The sequence below is a fragment of the Chrysoperla carnea genome, chromosome 2, assembly GCF_905475395.1.
Source record: "Chrysoperla carnea chromosome 2, inChrCarn1.1, whole genome shotgun sequence".
NCBI lineage: Eukaryota > Metazoa > Arthropoda > Insecta > Neuroptera > Chrysopidae > Chrysoperla > Chrysoperla carnea.
Window position 1 is genome coordinate 83,137,561 of NC_058338.1, and position 22,011 is coordinate 83,159,571.

Sequence of the window (22,011 nt, forward strand, 5' to 3'; positions counted from 1 at the left end):
AAAATATTCGATACGTGTTTTTTCGTTTCAATTTTTTTTGAAAACTATTCAGAATAATCAGCCTGGACGGGTGGTTTGGAACACCCCGTATACTTTATCCACAAAAAATTTCAATTTAATTTATACAAGAATTTATCCATCCATGAAAATATTTAAATAAAATTGGTTCAAAAATAAGTTATCTTTTTCACCTTTTGATAATTAAAAAAAAAATTAAAGTTTTTAAGAGCTCCGAACTTAAAAAACTGATAAAGTCGAACTGATAAAAGGGCTGTGCGAATGAAACTAAAGTGTTAGGTTTCCAATACTCAGAAGTTTCTTGAGAATTTGATGATATTTTACCATGTTCAGAGTTCGATAGCAGGATATGTCGATGCAGAAATTTGTACAAAAAGTTCTTTTTTTTATTCGTTTCAATCCGATCAATAGCAACAGAGATATTCAAGAAAAAGTCATAAAAGAAAACAAGGTAGAGAAAAAACTGCCCAAAAATGGTGTGCAGAAAGTCGTGCAGAACGTTCCGGAACCGGAAAACTGCTTTTCTCGGTTTTTTACATCGAAAGAAACCTATTAAACAAGTGAAATTTATAAAATTTTAAAAAAACCGTGATAAATTTTCGGGTACGGAAGCCTAGACTCGCACTTGAAACATATCTAACGCCTTTTCCAAACTGAGCCGATTTTGAAGATCATCGTCTACTTTTTAGTTTTTTCTAGTAAGGAACCTTAAACTCGCGCTTAAAACATAGCTTAGAACACTCTCCATTAAATTAACTATCAAACGAGACATAAAAAATCGAAATCGATTCATCCGTTTAGGCGCTACGATAACACAGACAGATAGACAGGCACACACGTACATACTCATATGGCATTCAAACTTGTAACACCTCTTTTTTAGTTATGGGGTTAAAAAAGGAGTGTTATAAGTTTGACCGCTATGTGTGTGAGCGTGTGTCTGTCTGTGGCATTGCAGCGCCTAAACGGATGAATCCATTTCGTTTTTTTGTGTTTTGTTTACAGGTAATTTAATGGAGAATGAAAGAGTGAGATAGGTAATGTTTCAAGTCCGAGTTAAGGATTCAGTAGCCGAAACATTTGTCGAGGGTTTTTTAAATTTTGTAAATTTCACTTGTTTTAGTTCAGAAGTTACAAAAATTGGACTAAATTTTTAAATTTTCTGAATTGATTGACAAAATCAATTCTCACTTTATACTTAATATTATTGTCTTTTTTGCAAGTATTAAAATTTTTTAAATACTTTGTACCTTGTTACAATTTTATAATTTTATAACAATTTAAAAGATATTGGAATGTTTTTTTTTTTAACGAACAAACTTGAGATACCTTCACTTGTTGTCTTATTCTTAGATTGGTAACCGAATAATAAACAGTCTTTAGAGTACACTAACAATATTGTACTCTCAGAGATACATATTAGAGACAAAGGTCTTTAATCTCTATTCCATTGTAAATAAATACCTGTGAATATTATATGTTATGCAATAATAAATATAACGATAATATTATTAATTGTAAATTCTAATTTTGTTAAGGACATGTTTTATTTGAAATGAATAATATAGCTGTAACATGTAAATTTACTTAAATATATTGTGTTTGTGTATTGTAAACTCAAGTGTGCTGTGAAAATTAATATCGAATACTTTCGACCTACGAATAATGTGTGTATATATAAGTGCATTAAAGTATTAGTGCAGTAAGTTGAGCTTTAAAATCACAATTTTCCAGTTCAGTTGAAAGTTTGTGGTGATTTTCTTAAGAACAAGGTCCAGGGGACTCCGGCAAGCATACTGAGTTTGTGAGCTTTGCTACAATGTGTAATGTTTTCTTTTTCGGCACTGAGAAATTTTCATTTTTTAAATCGTTTTAAACAATGTACTGAAAAAAGGTAATCAAATATTAATTTTTTTGACATAGGTATTGAGATCATTGACTCAATAAATATTTACTGCTTATCAGAACATCAACAGCCTAGTAAATGAGTTTCAATCCAGTAATTTCTTTTTTTTTTGAGAATATGTGTTTTGTTTGAAAATGTAGAGTCAAATCACTTTGTCTGAAATTCCAAAACTCGAAATTTCTTTTTTGGAATTTTTTGCGCGTTAAATTATTAAGCACTTTTGTCAGATGAAAGTTTTTTCTTTTGGTATCTACTTATAAGAATAAAGAATAAGACGATGTATTCTGATAATCTAATTGGAATAAAGATAAGAATAAGAACTGAAAATTAAAAAATATAATATTGCTATTAAGATTTTTCGAGTACCATGATAGAAAATACTGCATTTCAAACTCATAATTAAATCATTTATTAACTCATGGCCAATTGGGCCAATTCAAAGATTTTCAGATTTCTTTGAGGGCGTGAAACAACTAATAATTAACTCCAAAGCTCACCTTTCGATCATTTATTCGAAAACTATGTTTAAGAGAGATGTATAAGAGATTTTAATTTCTCATTTACCTTAAATAACTTCTGAATGCCTTCAAAAATAGAAAATTTATAGAAAATAAATTTGTCAATTTTTATTCAAGGTGGTGTAAGAGAATAAAGCCACAGAAATTTTTTTACACAATAGGTAATAATCCTGATGTCGAATTGGTGATATTACCCATAAAAATGTAAAACTAGACTTATACCATGACATAATTTGCAAGAGAAATTATAAAAAAGAAGTTATAACCAGTCAAAGATTGCATTCAAGGGTTTCCCATCGACTGTTAGCAAAACAATGTTATATGTAATATGTAATGGCGATACCCACGTATGACGTCACTAGTGGGCATCTTCCTTTTGTTTAATTAGGAATACTGTGTAAAGATTTTTAAAAACCAACTTCACTTTTCTACACGTCCACTGATATTTGTTCACCTGAAGTGACAAAAAAAATTTAAGTCCGATTCTCTATTGATCTTTCTTCAATTTTTTGTTTGTTTGAAAAATTACTTATTCCAATAGATCGTATCTGAGATGTCGAACAAAATTCCTTCAAACTTCGAAAAAAACTACGAAAGTTATAATCTCCAAACAGAAGTGACTGGACTATGTGTTTCTTTTCGGTGGTTGATTTTAAGCTTTAAAATTAAAATCGATTAAGTGAAAATTTGAAACAATATTATGTGTGTCGTCACAGTGAGTGTTAGAATATGAGTATCCTTAAATTTAAATAAGGTCACCCAGAGTTGTTGACATTATATTTATTGGTTTTAAAATACTTCCTGGAGTAATGAATATTCAATATAACTTGTGAATGGAAAAGGTGGTCGATTTATTTGAATATAGTGTTTTAATTTAAAAAGGGATTTGTTGCCCTCACGTTAAGTAGGTTAAATAATTTTTTAAAGTCCCTATTTTGAGAATTATATAAAATGAACTTGATGCGTTTTACTCAACTAAATTTATTAATAAAGCTGGATGTTTTATTGGGTGGGTAAAAATATAGGCGAAAAATAATAAAATTTTTCGATATTTACATGGTTTTCGAAATATCGAAAGTTAAGTAATTAAACAAAATCTTCAATTTTCGACATTTTAAAAATAACTCCAGATATCAAAAAATTTCTCACTTACTTTTCTTCTAACATTGGCAAGCTATACATATTTCACAGCCAAAATTGAAAGTATATATTTTTTTTAATTTGTGGCCCCAACTCCGTGCTCATACATCCTTAATTAATCGGGCACAACGGGTTTTTAATTTCAATTTTTTATTAAGGTTTTAACTCTTATTTTAGTTTTTAGTTTTGGAGATATCTATGAAAACAGATCATCCATCTACCGTTTTCCTATATGAGACCGACCAATGTTAAATATGCCTACTTTTGAAGTCATTTATTTATTTAAATAATCGAGCAAGAATATATTTAGATTTAGCCCAACTACATATAAAAGACAATCAAGCCTTATATTCAAAATTGCCTTGGCGATCGTGCATGCTTAAGCAAATTTTCCTATACACAACATCAACAAAAAATACGCCAGCATGGGTTCTTCAATAGTATTTATATCTCACGGATGTCAATCCGTAACCACTGTGCGAATTCTCAAATTGAGACACATGGTATACCTTAACTAACTAGCTAAAATTCGCGCTTTTCAAGAATTTTGAATGAAAACAAAAAAATTCAAAATGTGAAGTTAAGAAAAATGTTCAACAGAACTTCTTTATTTTACTGTTAATACTTTTTATCGTATTTAAAAATCAATATAAAAAAAACAAGTAAAAACAAACAATTAACTGAGTTAATTGTTGAAATACCATGCGTAGACAGTGTTGATTACTCTATCAGATTACACATACATACCTGTCACACATAAATAATTAATATAACTGATATTCCTATATAATAAACAGTGATGTTTACGAAAAAATTTATCAAACAAAAGTTGTTTTGATTTTTATAAGGAACATTTTTTACTTTTAAACTTTTATTCTATTTCTAACGGTTTACAAGATGGGTCCTACGGACCCAAGACCCAATTGACCTATGTTGCTCATTTACGAACTCGAACTCACTTTTTACGCCCTGAGTACGGTATAAAAATTTCATCTTGAAATCTCTTTAGTTTTTGAGTTATCGTGTTGACAGACAGACGGACAGACGGACAGACAACCGGAAATGGATTAATTAGGTGATTCTATGAACACCTATACCAAAATTTTTTTCGTAGCATCAATATTTTTAAGCGTTACAAACTTGGGACTAAACTAAGTATACCTTGCATATTACATGTATGCATGGTATAAATATCCAAATTATTTTTTAAATTACATTTTTTTTCACTCACGATTATTTTTTATTAATAAATACATTAATTTAGTTGACAAGTTAATTTATTTTTTGTTTCAGTTTTTGTAGTTGTTAGCTATTGGTATAAAAATTTATTTGAAATCGAAACTTTTTTTGCATGTCTAAGTATTTGTAATTACATCGAATTAATTAATTATAAAAATTTTGCTTTCAAATCTATTTATATACATTTTTAACAGACACAATTTTTAAATATAAGTAGTAAAATGCTTATATTACAAGGTCGTCGGGCTTATTAATATTTTTTGTGATACTTTCCAAAAAATATAAAGAATGTTATTTTCTGGATATAGGTAATTTTATATATACAGGTTGGCTTTTTTAGTCGTACTTCAATCAAGCTATGTTTTTTCATAAAAGAAGGTACTATGATTTTTATTTTATAATAAAAGCCAATTTTGCTTGATTTGATAAAATTTGATAAAATTGTTTGGTTTTTTTTTTTTTTTGGAAATTTCATCCGATATGTAAAATTAAATCAAAAATGTTTAATCATAATTTATTTCACATATTTCAGTGCTATCCTGAAGAAGTCACATTTTAAGACGCTTATGTTATCTTCACTTGTTTGTAACAAATAATGTAATAAAATCTTAGAAGTTAAATTTAACTTGTAATTGTCCAATTAACTTGAAAACTTGCACTCAAGGTCCGATGGCAATCGATAATATCGTAGCATCCAGGCCAGGGCCACCACGATCAATAACCTTATCTTAATTACGTTGTAGTAATGTTTATTGTATAGTGCAGGTGGTGTAATATCTATAGTATCCGCCTCGCATGATGAAGGTTGTCAGTTCAAAGCCCAGTCACGGTAATAAGCTTTTTTTTTAATCTTCTTTTGTTACTCAGAGAGTTAATAATTTTTAACTTAGTGAGACTTAATAATAAAAACTAAACAAGCACGCTTTAGTGCACTTACAAGTGGGTAATAATTTCAATTGTAATGCAAAAGTCAAAGCTCTATATTTATTTTTTAAATTTCCTATGCTTTCAATTTTACATTACAAGTGAAATTATTATCCACTTTTTGGTGAAATAAAGTGTGTAAGTTTTCTTAACTTTAATTTTACAGATAAATATTTTGATTATTTTTATTGCTTTTAATATCTTGGTTTTCTAACAGAATCGAACTTCAAAAGGGAAAAATCATGAAACAATTCTGTACCGGACTAATGTTTTGAATATAAAAAACTACTTAAAAAGTTTTAATTATTTGAAAAAAATGAATTGAACATCCTTTCAATAAAAAACAGTAACATTAATACACTCATGACAGGTTAATAACATTTGTGAAACTAAAAATGTCACAACATATATTATTTATGTTGGATGGCATTTTGATGTCATGACATCTTTAAATTCTCTATGTTTAATAGTAATGAGTTAGTATGATTCAAAATTATAACTCTCATACGATGAAAGAGTGCAAGTTGTCATTTAAGGCCTATTATTTAGACGAATGTGCTATTTTTTATACGACATTGAAGGGCTGATTTTAAGCGAGAAACTTCTCAGGAGGAAGGTTAATTCTATTTTAATATTCCAATAGCCGAGCTTCATTAGCAAAGAAATATTAAAAATGATAAAAATATATAAGTAATGCATTCCCATACAAAGTTGCCGTTAATGGCGCAAGCGCCGTACATCGGCCAATGTTTGGCTACTAACGCTTGGCCAAGCATTGGCATTTTTTAATGGCCCCATCTGGGTAACCACCAGCAGCCGTTCAATAGCTCATAGTAGCCGGTGGGCTTAGCTTGGTAACATTTGTTTTTTAAAATCGACTTAAACTTAAAATCTATATCTTAAATCTTTGACGTTGATAGTTCAAATAATGCCTTAAACAATGTCACTATTCTATATAGAAATAATATTCAGTCTCTTGCATTGACTTAAAATCTCGTATCCCGTAAAAAAGTTTTACTGCGTGCGATCTAGCACCCAAGCCGTGCCAATGCTTAAATCGAATTTAAGCACGAGTTTTTTAAGTATTCAGAATTTTCATTGTATATTTTTTATAGAAACTTTAATAGACAATATTTTGAAAATATAAAAAAAATGAAAGTAAAATATTTTATTTCACATCGTGATTCGCGTATTTATATGAGTTTTTAATAAAAAAAATCATAATGATAATAATTTAAAGTAATATTTCACCTTTCATAATAATATTTTGTAAATAATTTGAACCATATTAATAGCTCAGGAAATTTTTATAGAAAAAATGGAATACTAGAATATAGTGTGTTCTAAAAAACTTTTAACAAAAAAAAACTGACTCCAAAAGGAAAACTTTTCCAAAACAAATTAATATGCACTAAAAAGTAAAAAAAATAACGATAATGTAATGTAGTTAAAATTATTATCATTTTTGGAGTCGGTGTCAGCCAAGGAAACAACTCTGACAGAACAGTATGCTACATTAGTTTGGCTGACACCGACTCCAAAAATAGGAGTAGGTATCTATGAATAATTTTAACCATATTATATTATCGTTATTTTTTTACTTTTTGGAGCATATTAATTTGTTTTGGAATAGTTTTCCTTTTGAAGTCGGTTATCTTTTTGTTAAAAGTTTTTTTTTTTTGTGATTTTTTGTTAATCCGAATTACACTAACCAATTTGTCACTAAAAAAAGAATTATCGAAATCGGTTTTCGTGATACTAAGTTATTCGTCATCTTGTCGTACATACTTAATTCAAATTTAAGGCTTATATGGTTTCCTCATGGATGCCGTTGTCAAATGAGACCACACGGGAAGCAGCAGCTTTCAAATAGATAAATTATCAAAATCCGCTCACCCAGTCAAAACTTCCGAGGTAACACACATAAAAAAATACAATCGAATGGATAACTTCTTTTTTGTTTGAAGGCACTTAAAAGTAGAGATCATTTCTAATAGGGAATGCTAAATTTCATGCGATCGTAGTTTTCTCATAGCACAAAAAGCTGAAAAATAGCACATTATCATAGTCTTTGTGGTATAAGACATAGGTAAATTTTTACGAGAAAGTTGTGCTTATGAAACCACTAATAACTTTTGTTCGAAATAGCTTTTCTCCGAATTTATATTTATATTTAAGGAAAAGTGTTTTGAAAAAAATTACACTTTAACATAAATTATGCTCTATTACTTCTTAAGTGAGATTCTTTTTAGCTTTCCGGGTATTCCATATTCCATAGTAAGGGCTATCTATTTTTTGAGTGTTCAAAAAAGGAAAACTTTATTTTCTATTCATTTTTTCTGTTAAAATCACCTGATCTATAAGAAGAGAAAAAGAACAGCGAAACAGTCAAAAAATCTGCATGATTGAAGCCGTCAAAATTATTATTAAATTTTATTTTGTAAATTACCACCCACTTATATTTAATATTATTTAGTATTAAATTCATATTTTTATTTTCAAATCAAAATATTAATAATAATAATTTTTAACAAAAATATGTTGATGGTTGAATCTTTGGAAAGTTATTCAATTTAATTTTTATTACTCGAATTTAAACATGATTTTATATCCAGCTCTAATAATTTTAGCAGTATTTGTTAAAGTGAAAAAAAAACTTTTTTTTTCGATGATGCCACTGTGTTCTTGAAAAATATATTCAAAGTCGGCAATATCTGACCGTTAAGGATCGTTCTTATTTCAAGCTAATATTATTTATATGTACTAAAAATAAGATTTATCCAAGTGATTCTCGTCAGGATACTAGAATAAAGTTCTTAAATTATTGTATTGGCAAAGGTCCTTGATATAAGTGCAAATTTTCAAGTCAATGGGACATCTTCAATTTGGGGAAAATTATGTTGAAATATTCCTTTACATGTTAATAAATATTGCTCCTCTTTCTATCAGACTCTAAATTTTTTTGAGGTGAATGTTTTTTCATTGGATTATTTTATTAACAACTCAATTTGTCGATGTCTAAATAGGCAACAAATTTCCTGTTTTTAACCCTCAAACCAAAAAACTGTAGGTTATAAGGTAAGGAAAAGTTTAGGGAAAAATTTAATTTAATGGATAGTATTCTTAAATATGTTTCAAGTGCGAGTTTAAGATTCCGTACCCGAAAAATTTCTGGGAATTTTTTTTTTTTAAATTTTGTTAATTTAACTAGTTGGAAAATAAATCACTAAACAATAAATTTTTTCTTTTGTTATAGCAATATTTGAATGCTGTACGAAGTGGTAATGAAGATATACGTAAAGCACTAGAACAAAATCGAAATACACTAGCCATTTCAACTGGACCTCGAATTGTACATCAATCAACAAAAACACATAAAACTGTTGATACAGAAGACAAAGAGGAAAAATCTGCAGTACAACCAGATGGACGTATAATTACTGAAACAAAACGCACTACTGAACATGATGAAACACGTGATGAGGAATTAACAGATGAAAATGCATCCGATGTTGATATTGTAAATGAGAGTTCACAGCGGCATCACAAAACAAAAGGTAAACTATATTTTTTTCAATCATATAGATCTTCAAACGTTACAAATTTTATATATTTATCGTGTAAGCCAAAACTATTTGGCCAAATTGTAGCTGAAGAACATCCTTAAAATCTTCGAAAAAACTGTTTTCATTCAATGGTGACATTCCTAAAATAGGCAAAAATTATTTGTATCATTCTCAAAGTGAGAAATACTACGGCGCCTAAAAGCCTTTGAAACTAGAAAAATAAAGCTACGAGGTTAAGTTAATTTTAGAAATATCAGGGCTTAAGGGTTACCTCCATAATTCTACAATTACTATCTGTATGGTTAGATTTGTCAAAAATATTATCTCTACAGGCAGTAGGCAATAGCCACATACAAGTATTTTAAGTTAGGTTAGAGTGACTGTGCAGGGGTGGGACACACTTAGACCACAGGTTTCGTTGTGATACCGAAAAGGCTTTGCTTTTCCATAAACAATTTGGAGCTGTTAAACACAAAAGGAGTGCTTTGACGTAGACGGTCTTTAGGTCGCAGAGGTCGTCAAAGAGAGGCTGGCTCAAGTAAGTCCATTTCCTCATGGCAAGAGCTGGACAGTGCCAGAGAATATGAGACATTGTCTCCTTCTCCTCCCCACTGTGACAGCTCCTGCAATCCTGCAATAGTGATATTACACTGTCATGCCCAGGCGTTCAGCATGCCTGCCACCCAGCCAGTGACCTATAATAACCGCAAAAATTTTGCTAATAGAGGCAAGCGATATATGATCTTCGAAGCGCCTATGGTTGTACTCAGAACATATTTGTACTTGTTTACTTGTATTAGAACAAGTAAGTTTCTCCCTTCATCCAACTTTGGCCCTTTTGCCTTTCCCGGATGCCTAGTGATGCTTGATTTCGATAGCATTGCGCGTCTGAAATGTCTATGTCCCGGTACCCATGCCAGGTTTGCATTCATTTGTTCCCTCAGCTCATTTAAGGACGTACGGCAATCCTGTGCTACCTTTGAGAAACACACAGGTAATACATTGCAGAATTTCCCATTTCTGCAGTATAATAACAAACGAATTTTTACTAAAATATGAATTACTTTATAAAAGTCCAATGAACATATACGTATTCTTTGCAATTAAAAATATCAATTTTATATTGATCATAAAAAATAATAGCTAAAATACAAATCGTATTTCTGATAAATAAATAGTTGATGTTATGTTTTGATAAAAGTCTATACTCAAACAAAGCCATTAATGTGGTTGTTTTACCCCCTAAACCAATCAACCGCACTAGTATTTTTATCGATTAATATCAATGAAAAATTATTGTTTCTATACATTGTTCATTTTATTCTTTTAGAATCGTATTTTGATTTCCACTTAGCATATTAATTCGTGTAACAAAATTCTACAAAAAATATTGTTAATATATGTTTACTACCAAATTATGAAATTTGGTCAGCATAAATTTTACCGACTTTAAAAAAACAATAAAAAAAACAAAATTATTACTAAAAAGCTTCATGAATGTGCACCGTTTTTCACAAATAACATTGCATCAAGTAAGAAATCACAACTCGAACTTATGCACACAAACAATGATCAACAAATTCTAAACAATAAAGATACCCTGTTTGGACCTGTCAAATAGACCTGCCAAACAACAAAGTCGGAGGCCTAATTATACATATATATATACCATCACATAGCGTTGCGACGCGTCGCCACTCCAGAAATCGGTTTTACGTGTGGCTATAGATGTTTTATATCAAAAGACTTACTTCTGATTTAGTAGCCAATCCAATATGTGAATACATTACGTTTAGTTTGATTAGGATATTTATTGTGACATAACATAAAAATTACATTGTACTTTCTTTAAATTATCTCTGTTTTCTTTAACTTCTGATAAATATTCAAAAGTCAATTTTTTATAATAAATTGTAATAAGATTTTTGCATTTTTTCGCACCCAATTACGTGGTCATAAAATTTCTCTTGATTCTATTTCTGACTTTGTTAGTAAAATTCCAACATACTGCACTCTTCATCATAAAGTAGTATAAACCATTGATATGGTCGCGTGATATGATCCAATTAAGATTTTTAAAGTAAAGTCACAATAACAATAAAGTTCATAAAAATATATGTTATGCATAGATTAAGGGTGGATTTAAATGTACATCAATTACATATACGAGTACAGGATGTGAATTGAGAACATAGCTCTATTTAAAAGCAAATAATTTTTATTTTCAAATAGTAGTTTACGTGGTTAAAACTTTTTTTATTTTCATTCAAATTTATCTATTTTTGAATTATAAAGTTCAACCTATCTATAGTTTTTTAAATACATTTTTTTCAAAGCCTACAAAAATCGTGAGAATTTTCCTCATTATGAGAGTAACAGAGAAACAAAAATATTAGTTTCAAAAATTTTCGAGTCTGTTCGTGTACTGTCGTTAGTTGAATACAAATCGTACTAAGCAAACTAAAAAAAACTTGTGATAGAAATATGGTGAAATTTAAATATGAAGAGGTAAGATTTACACAGTTAACACCTGAAATATTGCACAAATCCTTTATCACGTGACTTAAAATTACCGTACGGCTGATGCAAGTTCTGAAGGATTAAACTTTTGAAAAATATAAAAAGTTTTATATAATCAAGAAATTGTATTCATGGACATAGGAAGTCAGTCTCCATCTTCTCGATGAAACAAGTCAGTCGATAGGACACTATTTAGGGCCAGGCAATTTATAAAATTTGAAAATTGTACACTTCGTCTACACTCTTGCCGAGTTTACATGCCAAAGTTACACGATGTGAAGTACCAACCACCGCATTCACGATTCGCTTTTTTTACCGAAATTGGACAATACAAGGCGAGGACACAGGACCTGCTACTTCGCGGGACTGTAAAGGTGGTTCAATTTAACATTAGGTTTTTGTTGCAATAGTGCAATGATTTACTACACACACTGTATAAATGTGTATATTGTGGAAGTGTCTTAAGTACCGTCAATATCATACTGGCATAAGTAGTTACTTGAAGCCAAGAAATAACTGCTTTCTGAAATGAAACTGGCTGTGAGGACGTGATATTTTAAGTATGTTTATCAACAACCTATTTTAAACATAATTAGTCTAAATGACAGTTTTATCGACACGTTGTATACCAAACTCTTTCTCTATTTTTCGGAAAATCAATTTAATAATCGAGTCAGTATGGAAATTAAATCCTAATTACCTAAAAATTTGTTTATAAGATAAGACCGGGAATTGCTAACATGGTTGGCAGGTTTTCTCGAAAAGATACATTATCGACGTTGGCAACAGAAACATTTCTACGTTATTCAAATCAAATCAAATTAAACATTCGTTAATGTTTGTTTATATTTCATGAATAATAATAAATGTTGCTAACTACTAAATGAATTAGAATTTATTTAGTACTACTAAATGAATTAGAATTTGTTTAGAAGATATAAATATATTTTTATTTCTAAAATAAATAGAAGTTATAATAAAATTAATGTTGGCTAATTAAATAGAAACCCTATAAAACGTTTTGAGGAATTAATTTCCAGCTAAACTGGAAATCGTTTTAGTACTTTCATTTGGTCCTAAAAGCGTGTAACTTGACTTTTCCCCCTCCCAGAAGGTGTGCATTACCATTTTTAAATTGGCATATCTCGGTCAATTTTGGAACAACTTTTATTTGAACTTTCTTTGCATTGTTTTTTTTGTAGATTGCAAAAAATTGCAAACTTTTTCCAAATTTCGAAAAATGTTAATTTGATTGGGCTTTGTAGGTTTATTTCTTGTTTGTCCTTTGAAGTTTTTTATAAAAGAATGGTGTAAGAATGAGAATATAAATTGTTTCCATTATGTCAATATGGACCATACAACAGCGATCTGTCTAAGATTAACGTATTTTAAGCTTACTACCTTAATTTTCATAATAAAAAAAGGCTCGGCTGATACTTTTTCTATGCTGATCACCTTTTTTTCGTTTTTTTTTATTTTTTTTTTTTAACTAATTGCAGAAAGGCATCTATTGGGGCATTTTTGTTAAGGTACAATATCCGTCAGCAAAATTTTTAACACTCTTTTATAAGCTTCAAAATGTCATTCACTTTAAAACGTCGGATTGAATTGAAACTTTGCAATCTTATCAAGGGCCGAGACCAATACAATAATTTAATCAGTTTGTATGATTATCCTGGTCAGAATCTACAGGATTAACGATTTTATACAATAAATAATTCATATAATTCTGGTGGAAGCGTAGATAACATTCCAAAATCTTAGTAAATAATAATTTAAAAAACTAAAAAACACGCTTTTGTAGCTAACTGAACTAAAAAATAGAAAATAATAGTTTAAAAAACCAAACAAAAAACGTGTTTGCAACTAGCCCATCTTAAAAATAGAAAATAATTTAAAAGGTATAATATTTGATACCAAGAAAATGGTTCTTGTCCGTTTCGTTAAATTCGTAGCAAACAAGAAATAATTAATAAATATGCAGCTGTGTGTTTATAATTTGTATATGTATACGATGTATAACTTTTACGTATATAACAGACTATGTTTTTATGAACGGACATTATACTTTAAGCCGGTCCTATTTGTTTCGAATAAAATTTATTTTGTTTTAAGAGTCAACTTTGATAAAATTAAAATATAAAATAATGTATAAAAAGCAACAGTTTTTTTTATTATGTCTGTGATATATTTTTAACAACACCTTTCCACCAAGAATTATTAATCTATGTAAATACCTAGCGACTAAGATAGTCGCACCCCTTTTAGTACTTTCCTAAACGAAATCAAAATTACCCTCTGGAATCGCTGCCGTCGATTTGATTGTCCCCTACTATGACTACGCATCCACCGAATGGGATATTTCATCAATCAACTACGTGAATTAATTATTTTCAATTGTTTTTACCATTATTTTGATAATTTTTCATTATTTTAATATTCATACTTTTGGGCCATCCGGTATGATAATATATTATGTTTATACAAGAAATGATAATTTAATCATTATAAATTTTAAAAGGAGATTTGATTTATAGTAATTAGTAAACGTAACTTTTATAAAGTGTTGCATTCATAGTACGACTATTACATTGGTTAACTTGGAATTTACTTGCAATGTATTGTGAAACTTATATAGACCATAAGTTTATATTTCATATATTTTCAAACCTAAAACTATTAAATAACAGTTTATGAACATAAAGTTCAAATATAAAGTGAATGCGTTGAAATTCGGCTTCAGAAAAGTGTATATATTTTTGCTTTAATCGGGATAAAAGCTCCGTTGTTGTAAAAGGAGTAAATACAGAAAACACGTTTAAGTGTAACCTTCTATTCTTGTTCGTTCGTAGATTTCACCAAAATTTAATTCTTCAATTGCAACTGTAAATTAATTAATGTACCTTTTTACCTTTAAAACCTATCATTTGACTCGATAAATCCCATTTCCTATTCGCCCTTCAATAAATTAAAGGATGCTTTGAGATGATAGATTTTTGTAATTTAACCGTAATGTGAGTATGTTTGACACCAATTCCCTGAACCTGATTTAATTTAATTATATTTCTGGTAATGAACCTTTTAATTTAATTACATAAACCGATGACCTTAATCCTTTCGTATTAATAAATCCTATATTTATTCCTTGAAGGTTGAAATATGATCGATATAATACCATACACAAAAAAAGAATCATAATAAGATTAATGTAACCAAATAATAAATGTTTGTCTTGTCAAAACTGATTCATACGGTATAAAATATATTATATTTTCAAGTATTTGGTTTAGGTTCGGGTGTACCATTGAAAGGTTTTGTTAAGTTAGGTTCAAATAGTTGATAAGTTTGTTGTATTTATCAACTTTTTTTTGTAGAAAAATTTTCGTGGTCGGGGGTACTTCTTTAAAAGGGCTTGGATTGAGGGTGTTCAAATTTAAACCAATTTAATACAATCGCAGAGTTTTTTTGACCCGCGCTTTCCGGAACTGGTAGTTAGATTTCAAATAAAAAATTGTTTTTTAACACGCTTTTATTATCTCGACATGCTGGTATGCATGAATATAATGGAATATTTCAACGTAATTTTCCTCAACTTGTAGATGTCCAATTGGCTTGCACTTGTATCAAGGACCGATGACGATAAAATAATTTAACCCGCGCCAATCGAAATTGGTTCGGTAAAGTTCGGAAGTCTTTAGCGCGTGATGAAAGATTTGGTCAGGCATTCGGCACATTGTGTAAAATATTTTGCGCGTTAAATTACTTTATCTACCATAAAGGTCATATTCAAAACCCATCCAAAATAATTTTTTTTTTGCAGGACCTAATCCCTTTTTGTTTTTTTTGTGGAGTTATGTTCATATTTGATTGTGAATTTGCTAAAATAAAAATTTTATGTGTGTGCTAAATTAAAATTAGAAAATAAAATTTTTTCATACCTTTTGAAAGATAAACCACGGGCTATGAAAATTTTTTGTAGATAATAAATTTGTTAGACACATATTTTACAACCGCCTCTCAATTTTCTAGCCGTTCATAAATTACAGTCATATTCTACGTTTAACTCAAGACCTATGTAAACATATCTATAATTTACATATTATTACAATATTATAGTACTAATGTGAAAACTTTCTACGAAACTTGACGGTTGTAGTGGAGAACTAAACTCGAATGTGCGAAGAAATAGTTTAATACTTCCTTAAATAATATAATTTCATAATTATTATTCTCTTAAATAATTTAATATACTTTGTAAATGTCCTAAATATTTTGGTAACAATTTCACATTTGTTTTCATATTACGTTCCGCGAATAACAACTGTTATTCTGATACATTCGAGTAACGAAAGTCTATTAATAGCATAATACTGTAAATACTTGGGTAGTAATTAAATACTTACTCAAAAATGGGAGTAAATTACTCATTTAAGGTAGTACGAGCGCCAAGGCAATTTTAGACTTAAGATTTAAATTATTTGCATCTTATTTTTAACTTTGACGATGAAATTTATAATATTTTCATAAATGTAAATGGAAAATAAGAATAAAATTTTTCGATTTCTGCCTTGATTTTCGAAATACAGATCTCGAAAATTTTGATTCTTATTTTACGTAAAATATATATTTTCAATTTTGATTAGTTGGCGCTATAAGTTATAACATAATTCACCATCAAAATTGAAAATATAATTTTTTTTTAATTGTGTCCTCACTACCGTGCTTATACATCCTTAATTAGTCGGGTACAGTGGATTTTTTTGTTTTCAAAAATTTATCACGGTCTTAAATTTAATCTAAATAGCTTTTTTTTTAAATTTCCGATTTTAAACGTTAAAGACCAATGTTAAATATGAAGAATTAATTTAGACTTAGTTCAACTTCATTCAAAATCAAGCCATTTTTCTAAAATTGACTTGTCGTTCGTACATTCTTAATAATAATGTATATGTCACAGTCAAAACAATTACCCGGTCAAAAGTACTTTTAACTGAAAAAAAACAGGCAGAAATACTTTTAACTGTACAGGTTGATCTGTAGTAGCTTTGCTCGAAAGTACTTGCTTTTGACTAAAAATATGCGGTCAAAAGTGATTTTGACTAACGCTTCTGTTCAAAACTACTTGATCATGAATAACTCGGTGTTTAATGACTCAAAATATTCGGTGCTTAAACAACTCAAAGCAACAAAAGCAACTGGCATTAACCCTGCGACTGCGTTCACTGAGTGATCCACGGGTTGGCCATGCCTTATCGACTATTTATTATTATATCATAATTATTAACACTAAATTGAATTACTCTGATTCAAGTATTAATTACTTCATTTCAAATGATCGAATAATTTTCGAAAAATTTAAATATAAATTTCAAGGTTTTATTGGTGGCCCTAGAAAAAGTATTTCATATATTGTGAAATATTTATTATGAGTATACAGTAGTTACTGTATACTCGACTCATTTTGTAATTTTAATATAAATAATATATGAAAAATTCTAAATATATACATCGATTTTCAATATATTTACTGTCAATATATTTACTTAATTCGTTCATAACTAAATAATAAATAAATCATTTACCAACTTATATCAATATTTGACGTAAGAAACGAAATAAATTAAATAAATTATAAAACTGAAGGTACACTTTAAATACTACAATAATAAAATTTTAATATTTGAAATCATTTTGAAATTAGATGTTATAAAGGATCTTTTAATGTATAAAATCTTTTAAAAGTAGATTATTAATCATATTTTAATATTTTGTTTGTCATTCGAATTTAAATATTGTTAATATTCCTTTATTTGATAAATATTATGTGGCTGTGTTTTGTATATTGAAATTATATAAAGTGAACGGTTTTTATTTAAATGTATAATAAAAAATATATAATTTTTATTGTTATAAATATTAGAATGGTTTTCCATCAGTATTGAAAAAAATATATTCAAAAGTTATTAAATTATTAAATCTATTGTGTTTTACAAATAATGTTTACATTAAGTAATGTACGTTATAAAGTGATTTTTTATGGTAAAATTTTTATTTCTATGGTTAATTTCTCTATAAGTAGTAAACAATTTTAAACAAAATTAACAATTTCCTTGACTTCGCAGACCATCGACTTGAGAAATTATTATATTTTGTAACAAAAGCGAAGGAGTCTATACATTTCGAAGTGGTCTTGATGATGTTCAAACAGCTGATATGGCGTTCAGCAAACGTATCTTAAAAATATACACATTAATGCTGACGTCTTACGAGTGTCAATTTTACGTAGATCTGTGGAACATTACAAACTCATGTTTTTCCTAAAACAACATTTAAATGTGAAAAACTTGAAAATAGTCAATCCGTACAGATTGGCAAAGCAACGAAACACAATTTAGACGAGAGAAAGTTAATCTTTTATTTAATCATTACGAGACATGATTTCACTCTCCAAATATTAAATTTTGTGCTTTATCACATCCAATATATAACCAGTTTGTATACTAAATTCATGCTTTTAAAACTTGTGGTTAAATTTAACCTACCTCTAAAAGTTTTGAAGATAGTAGGGACCTAGTACCTATATTTCGCACAAAGGTGAATGTTAGTTAAATAATATCATAAAAAATGAAAAGTTAAACTCAAAAATGGTGGACTTCCAGATGGGATAAAATTTGGGTGTATTATAATAAAATTGATTTTTTTACTTTATGACGTCATAAAAATCCAAAAACTGGAATTTTGCGCTATTACATTCAAATAATATAGAATTTTAATTAAGCAAGTATGGAACTATACTAATTTTTTGTCATACTATTCAAATTTGTGCTCAGATTTAACCTACCACTAAAAGTTGTAAGATAGTAGGGTGCTGATACCGATATTTTGCACAAAAGTTAATGTTAGCTAAATAATAAAATCAAAAATGTAAAGTTTAAAGATTTTTTTTGACTTTAAGACGTCATCAAAACCCAAGAAATTGAATTTTGCTCTATTATCTTGAAAAAATGCCCTCGAACGAATACGCACATGCGTAGCTACACGAAGACATGGAAATTTTGATTTTTGCATCAATTACATGAATTTCCTTATGGGAATATAGTAATAATTAGTTGTTTTTATGTAAGCACGATTTAAAACTATAAAACTTTTGAATTTTACTAAAAGAAATAAAATTTTACTTTATATCATTTCAATTACGTAAATGTTCTCAATATTATATTGACATCAATAAATTTTTATTTTAAACAACCCTTGCGTGATATATTTATGTTTATGGTGGTAGTATTGAAGAGAATATCGTTCTAAAGGTATATCTTGATATGTATGTTTTTTTACAGATCAAGAGCATATTGACTATATTGCCGACGGTGTACCAATTGGAAGAGAGATGCGTTACACCGCTGAAACAGCAGAAGGAGAAAGATATGGTGATCCTGGTATGGATGAACCCGACTGGGATAGTTTATCGACGCGAATAAGGAAGGCACGTCGACAACAAACTTCTGCTAGTCGTAATCAATTATTCAAACAACGCGGTAAGTAAAAATATGTATAGAATTTTTTTTGTTTTTTTGAATAATATCGGATAGCGTACGATGGTTAACCGATATGTTAATGATTCTGCAGTATACAGTTTTTATAAATATCTTGGTAGTAAAAGGATATTATTTTGAAATACATCGAAAATTAAAACAAAATTGTTTGTCTTAAAGGTTTTTGTAACTTCAATCATTCTAATACGCCAAGAACTTATTTCGTCTTAAGTAAAAAAGCTTAGTAAAAAAACTATCCCCTGAACAAAGATACAACATTAAATTAAAAATCAAAAGAAACCCCTAGCACAAAATCAAGTCTGATCGATTCGTTTGTGGCATTGTAGCTCCTAAACGGATGAACCGATTTTGATTTTTTTTCTTTCAACTCAGCTTTGTAAATATCATCACCTCCTTTCTAGTTGCTACCACGTATGAAACCCTCACCTCGAACTTAAAACATAGCTAAAAACACTCTAAATAAAATTAAATTTCAAGCAAAAAAAAAGTAATTTAGTAGCTGCAATGCCACAGAATCAGGTCTGATTTATTTATCTGTGGTATCGTAGCTCTTGAACAAATGAACAATTTTGATTTTTGTTTTGCTTGGAAGTTAATTTCTAGTTTCGAACTTGGAATATAGCTAAGAATACTCGATCAAATCATCTTGATCAAATCTTTTGAAACAAATCAAATTCGGTTCATCCGTTTTGGAGATATGATGCCACATATAAACACACAAATATACCGATACACAGACACGTTAAACTTTTAATACCCTTCTTTATTAGTCGGGAATTTAAAAAAAAATTTTCTCCATACTAACATGATACACGCCAGCGAATCCGGCGTGCATCATGTTAGTCTGGTTTATATGTTGTCAAGCAAAAATTCGAAAATTTTATTATTTCCATTTTATAATGTTAAGACGTAGTGGCCAATATTAGCACATTGATATAACACCTATTAAAATATAACATAAGCAAGTACGGAACGCTAAAATTTGAAGAAACAACACTACTAAATATTAAAGTGATCGAAATTTTTTATCTATCCAAAAGATAAAAATAAAAAATAAATAAAAACCGAAGTGGTTTGGCCGAACTCGCTAGAGAATATTTTATTTTGAACCACCAACGCAATAATATCGATATAGGCGAAACGCACCAATAGATGGAATAGTCTGGATGCAAACTTGATCATTTTTTTGACCATCATAAATCGGAGTATTAATATTGTGTGTTCTTTTTTTCGAAGATAAATCATTTAAAAAATAAAACATGAAAAGTATTGTACATATTTTTTACTTGGAAAGATAATATAATCCAAATTGTGCTTCGTGGTTATATCAAAAATAAAACGCAATAAAAAAAATCCTACGTTCGATCATTTTCTGATTAGTGTGAGTCAGATATCAGCAATGATGTAGTAGATTTTGCTAGACATTTGATCCACAGAATGAAATATTAGAGATCAATTAACACGACCTAGTGAAAAGTCAAAAAATTTCATCGTATGTAGGCATAACCTTTGAAGAGCCGTAGGTCGGAAGGGAAGGGTTTTTGAGGCTTGAATCTATAAGAACTTTTGATCAGCATGGTAAAACTATCTGAATCCATAGTTATCTTTTAACTTAGATAATAAACTTCAAAGCAAGGAACAGCTGATACCTGCCTGTAGTTTAAGGAATAATTTCACCCCACGCTTTCAATTTTACAAATCAATTTTATAAAAATAATTATGATTCACTTTTTAATGCAATGAAGCGTGTTTATTTATTTATTTTTTAAACTAGAATTTATTTAGAACGCTACCTAACAAATCGAATCGAATCGTTCGTTCAATGCTACTTTTACTTATGGACTGAAAATATTATAAAGCATCCATCTGTTGGTAGTCTTACCCTTCATCTGTTTAATATCTTATTGCTGTGTTCTCCAATGGGATAGATACTCTGTATACAAAATGATCTTTATTTATTAACTACATTTTTTTTCAAAAGGTGAATTGATACATACGTGCTACTAATTTTTATTCGATAATGATTCCGTATATATTATTTTGGTGTCATTAAATAAATTATTGTTTTCAGTATTCTTAAGAAGCTCCTCCATTAAATGTAATAAATTTAATATGATTAATTGTTTCTTATTTATTTACATAATTTTGTTTGAATCCTCTCGGTAATAAATATGTAAAGCAAAAATATAGACCGTGGGTGCGCTTTCTACAGAAAGGGTGCGCTTTGTAAAATGATTTATACTTCGTAAGTGGCTTCTTTTTGGCGAGTTCTGAAATGAGCACGAAAGGGATATATTTAAACTATCGGTATGAAAAAACGCACCAGAAAATTTGACGGACACTATGACCACTTGATAAACATTAAAAATTATTAAACAATTCAAAAATGAACCACGTATGTATTGAAAGGCAAAAATACTTAAGTACGGCATGTTCGAGGTCGTAGGCAAGCTCATGGGTGCAATATTTTTGACGGACAAAATATTTTATTGTTTAATAACTATTAATGTTATCGAATAGTCATAATAAGTTCGAAAAATTCCCCGCTGCATTATCGTGCTCATTTGAGAACGTTATCGCATTCATTTGAGAAGCCACTGACAGAGTTTCAAGTATTTAATTTAAAA

The 22,011-nt window shown here is 29.0% G+C and overlaps 1 protein-coding gene across 2 annotated transcripts in view; it reads left to right on the top strand.

The window, feature by feature from the left end:
• The window catches only part of LOC123293932 (putative uncharacterized protein DDB_G0291812), a 260,485-nt gene that overhangs the window by 215,158 nt on the left and 23,316 nt on the right, over positions 1-22,011 (top strand). For both annotated transcript variants that reach the window (XM_044874933.1, XM_044874932.1), the window contains 2 exons: positions 9,002-9,302; positions 19,169-19,366. In XM_044874933.1, the coding sequence (XP_044730868.1) occupies positions 9,002-9,302; positions 19,169-19,366 (499 nt within the window). The remainder of the gene's footprint in view (positions 1-9,001; positions 9,303-19,168; positions 19,367-22,011) is intronic.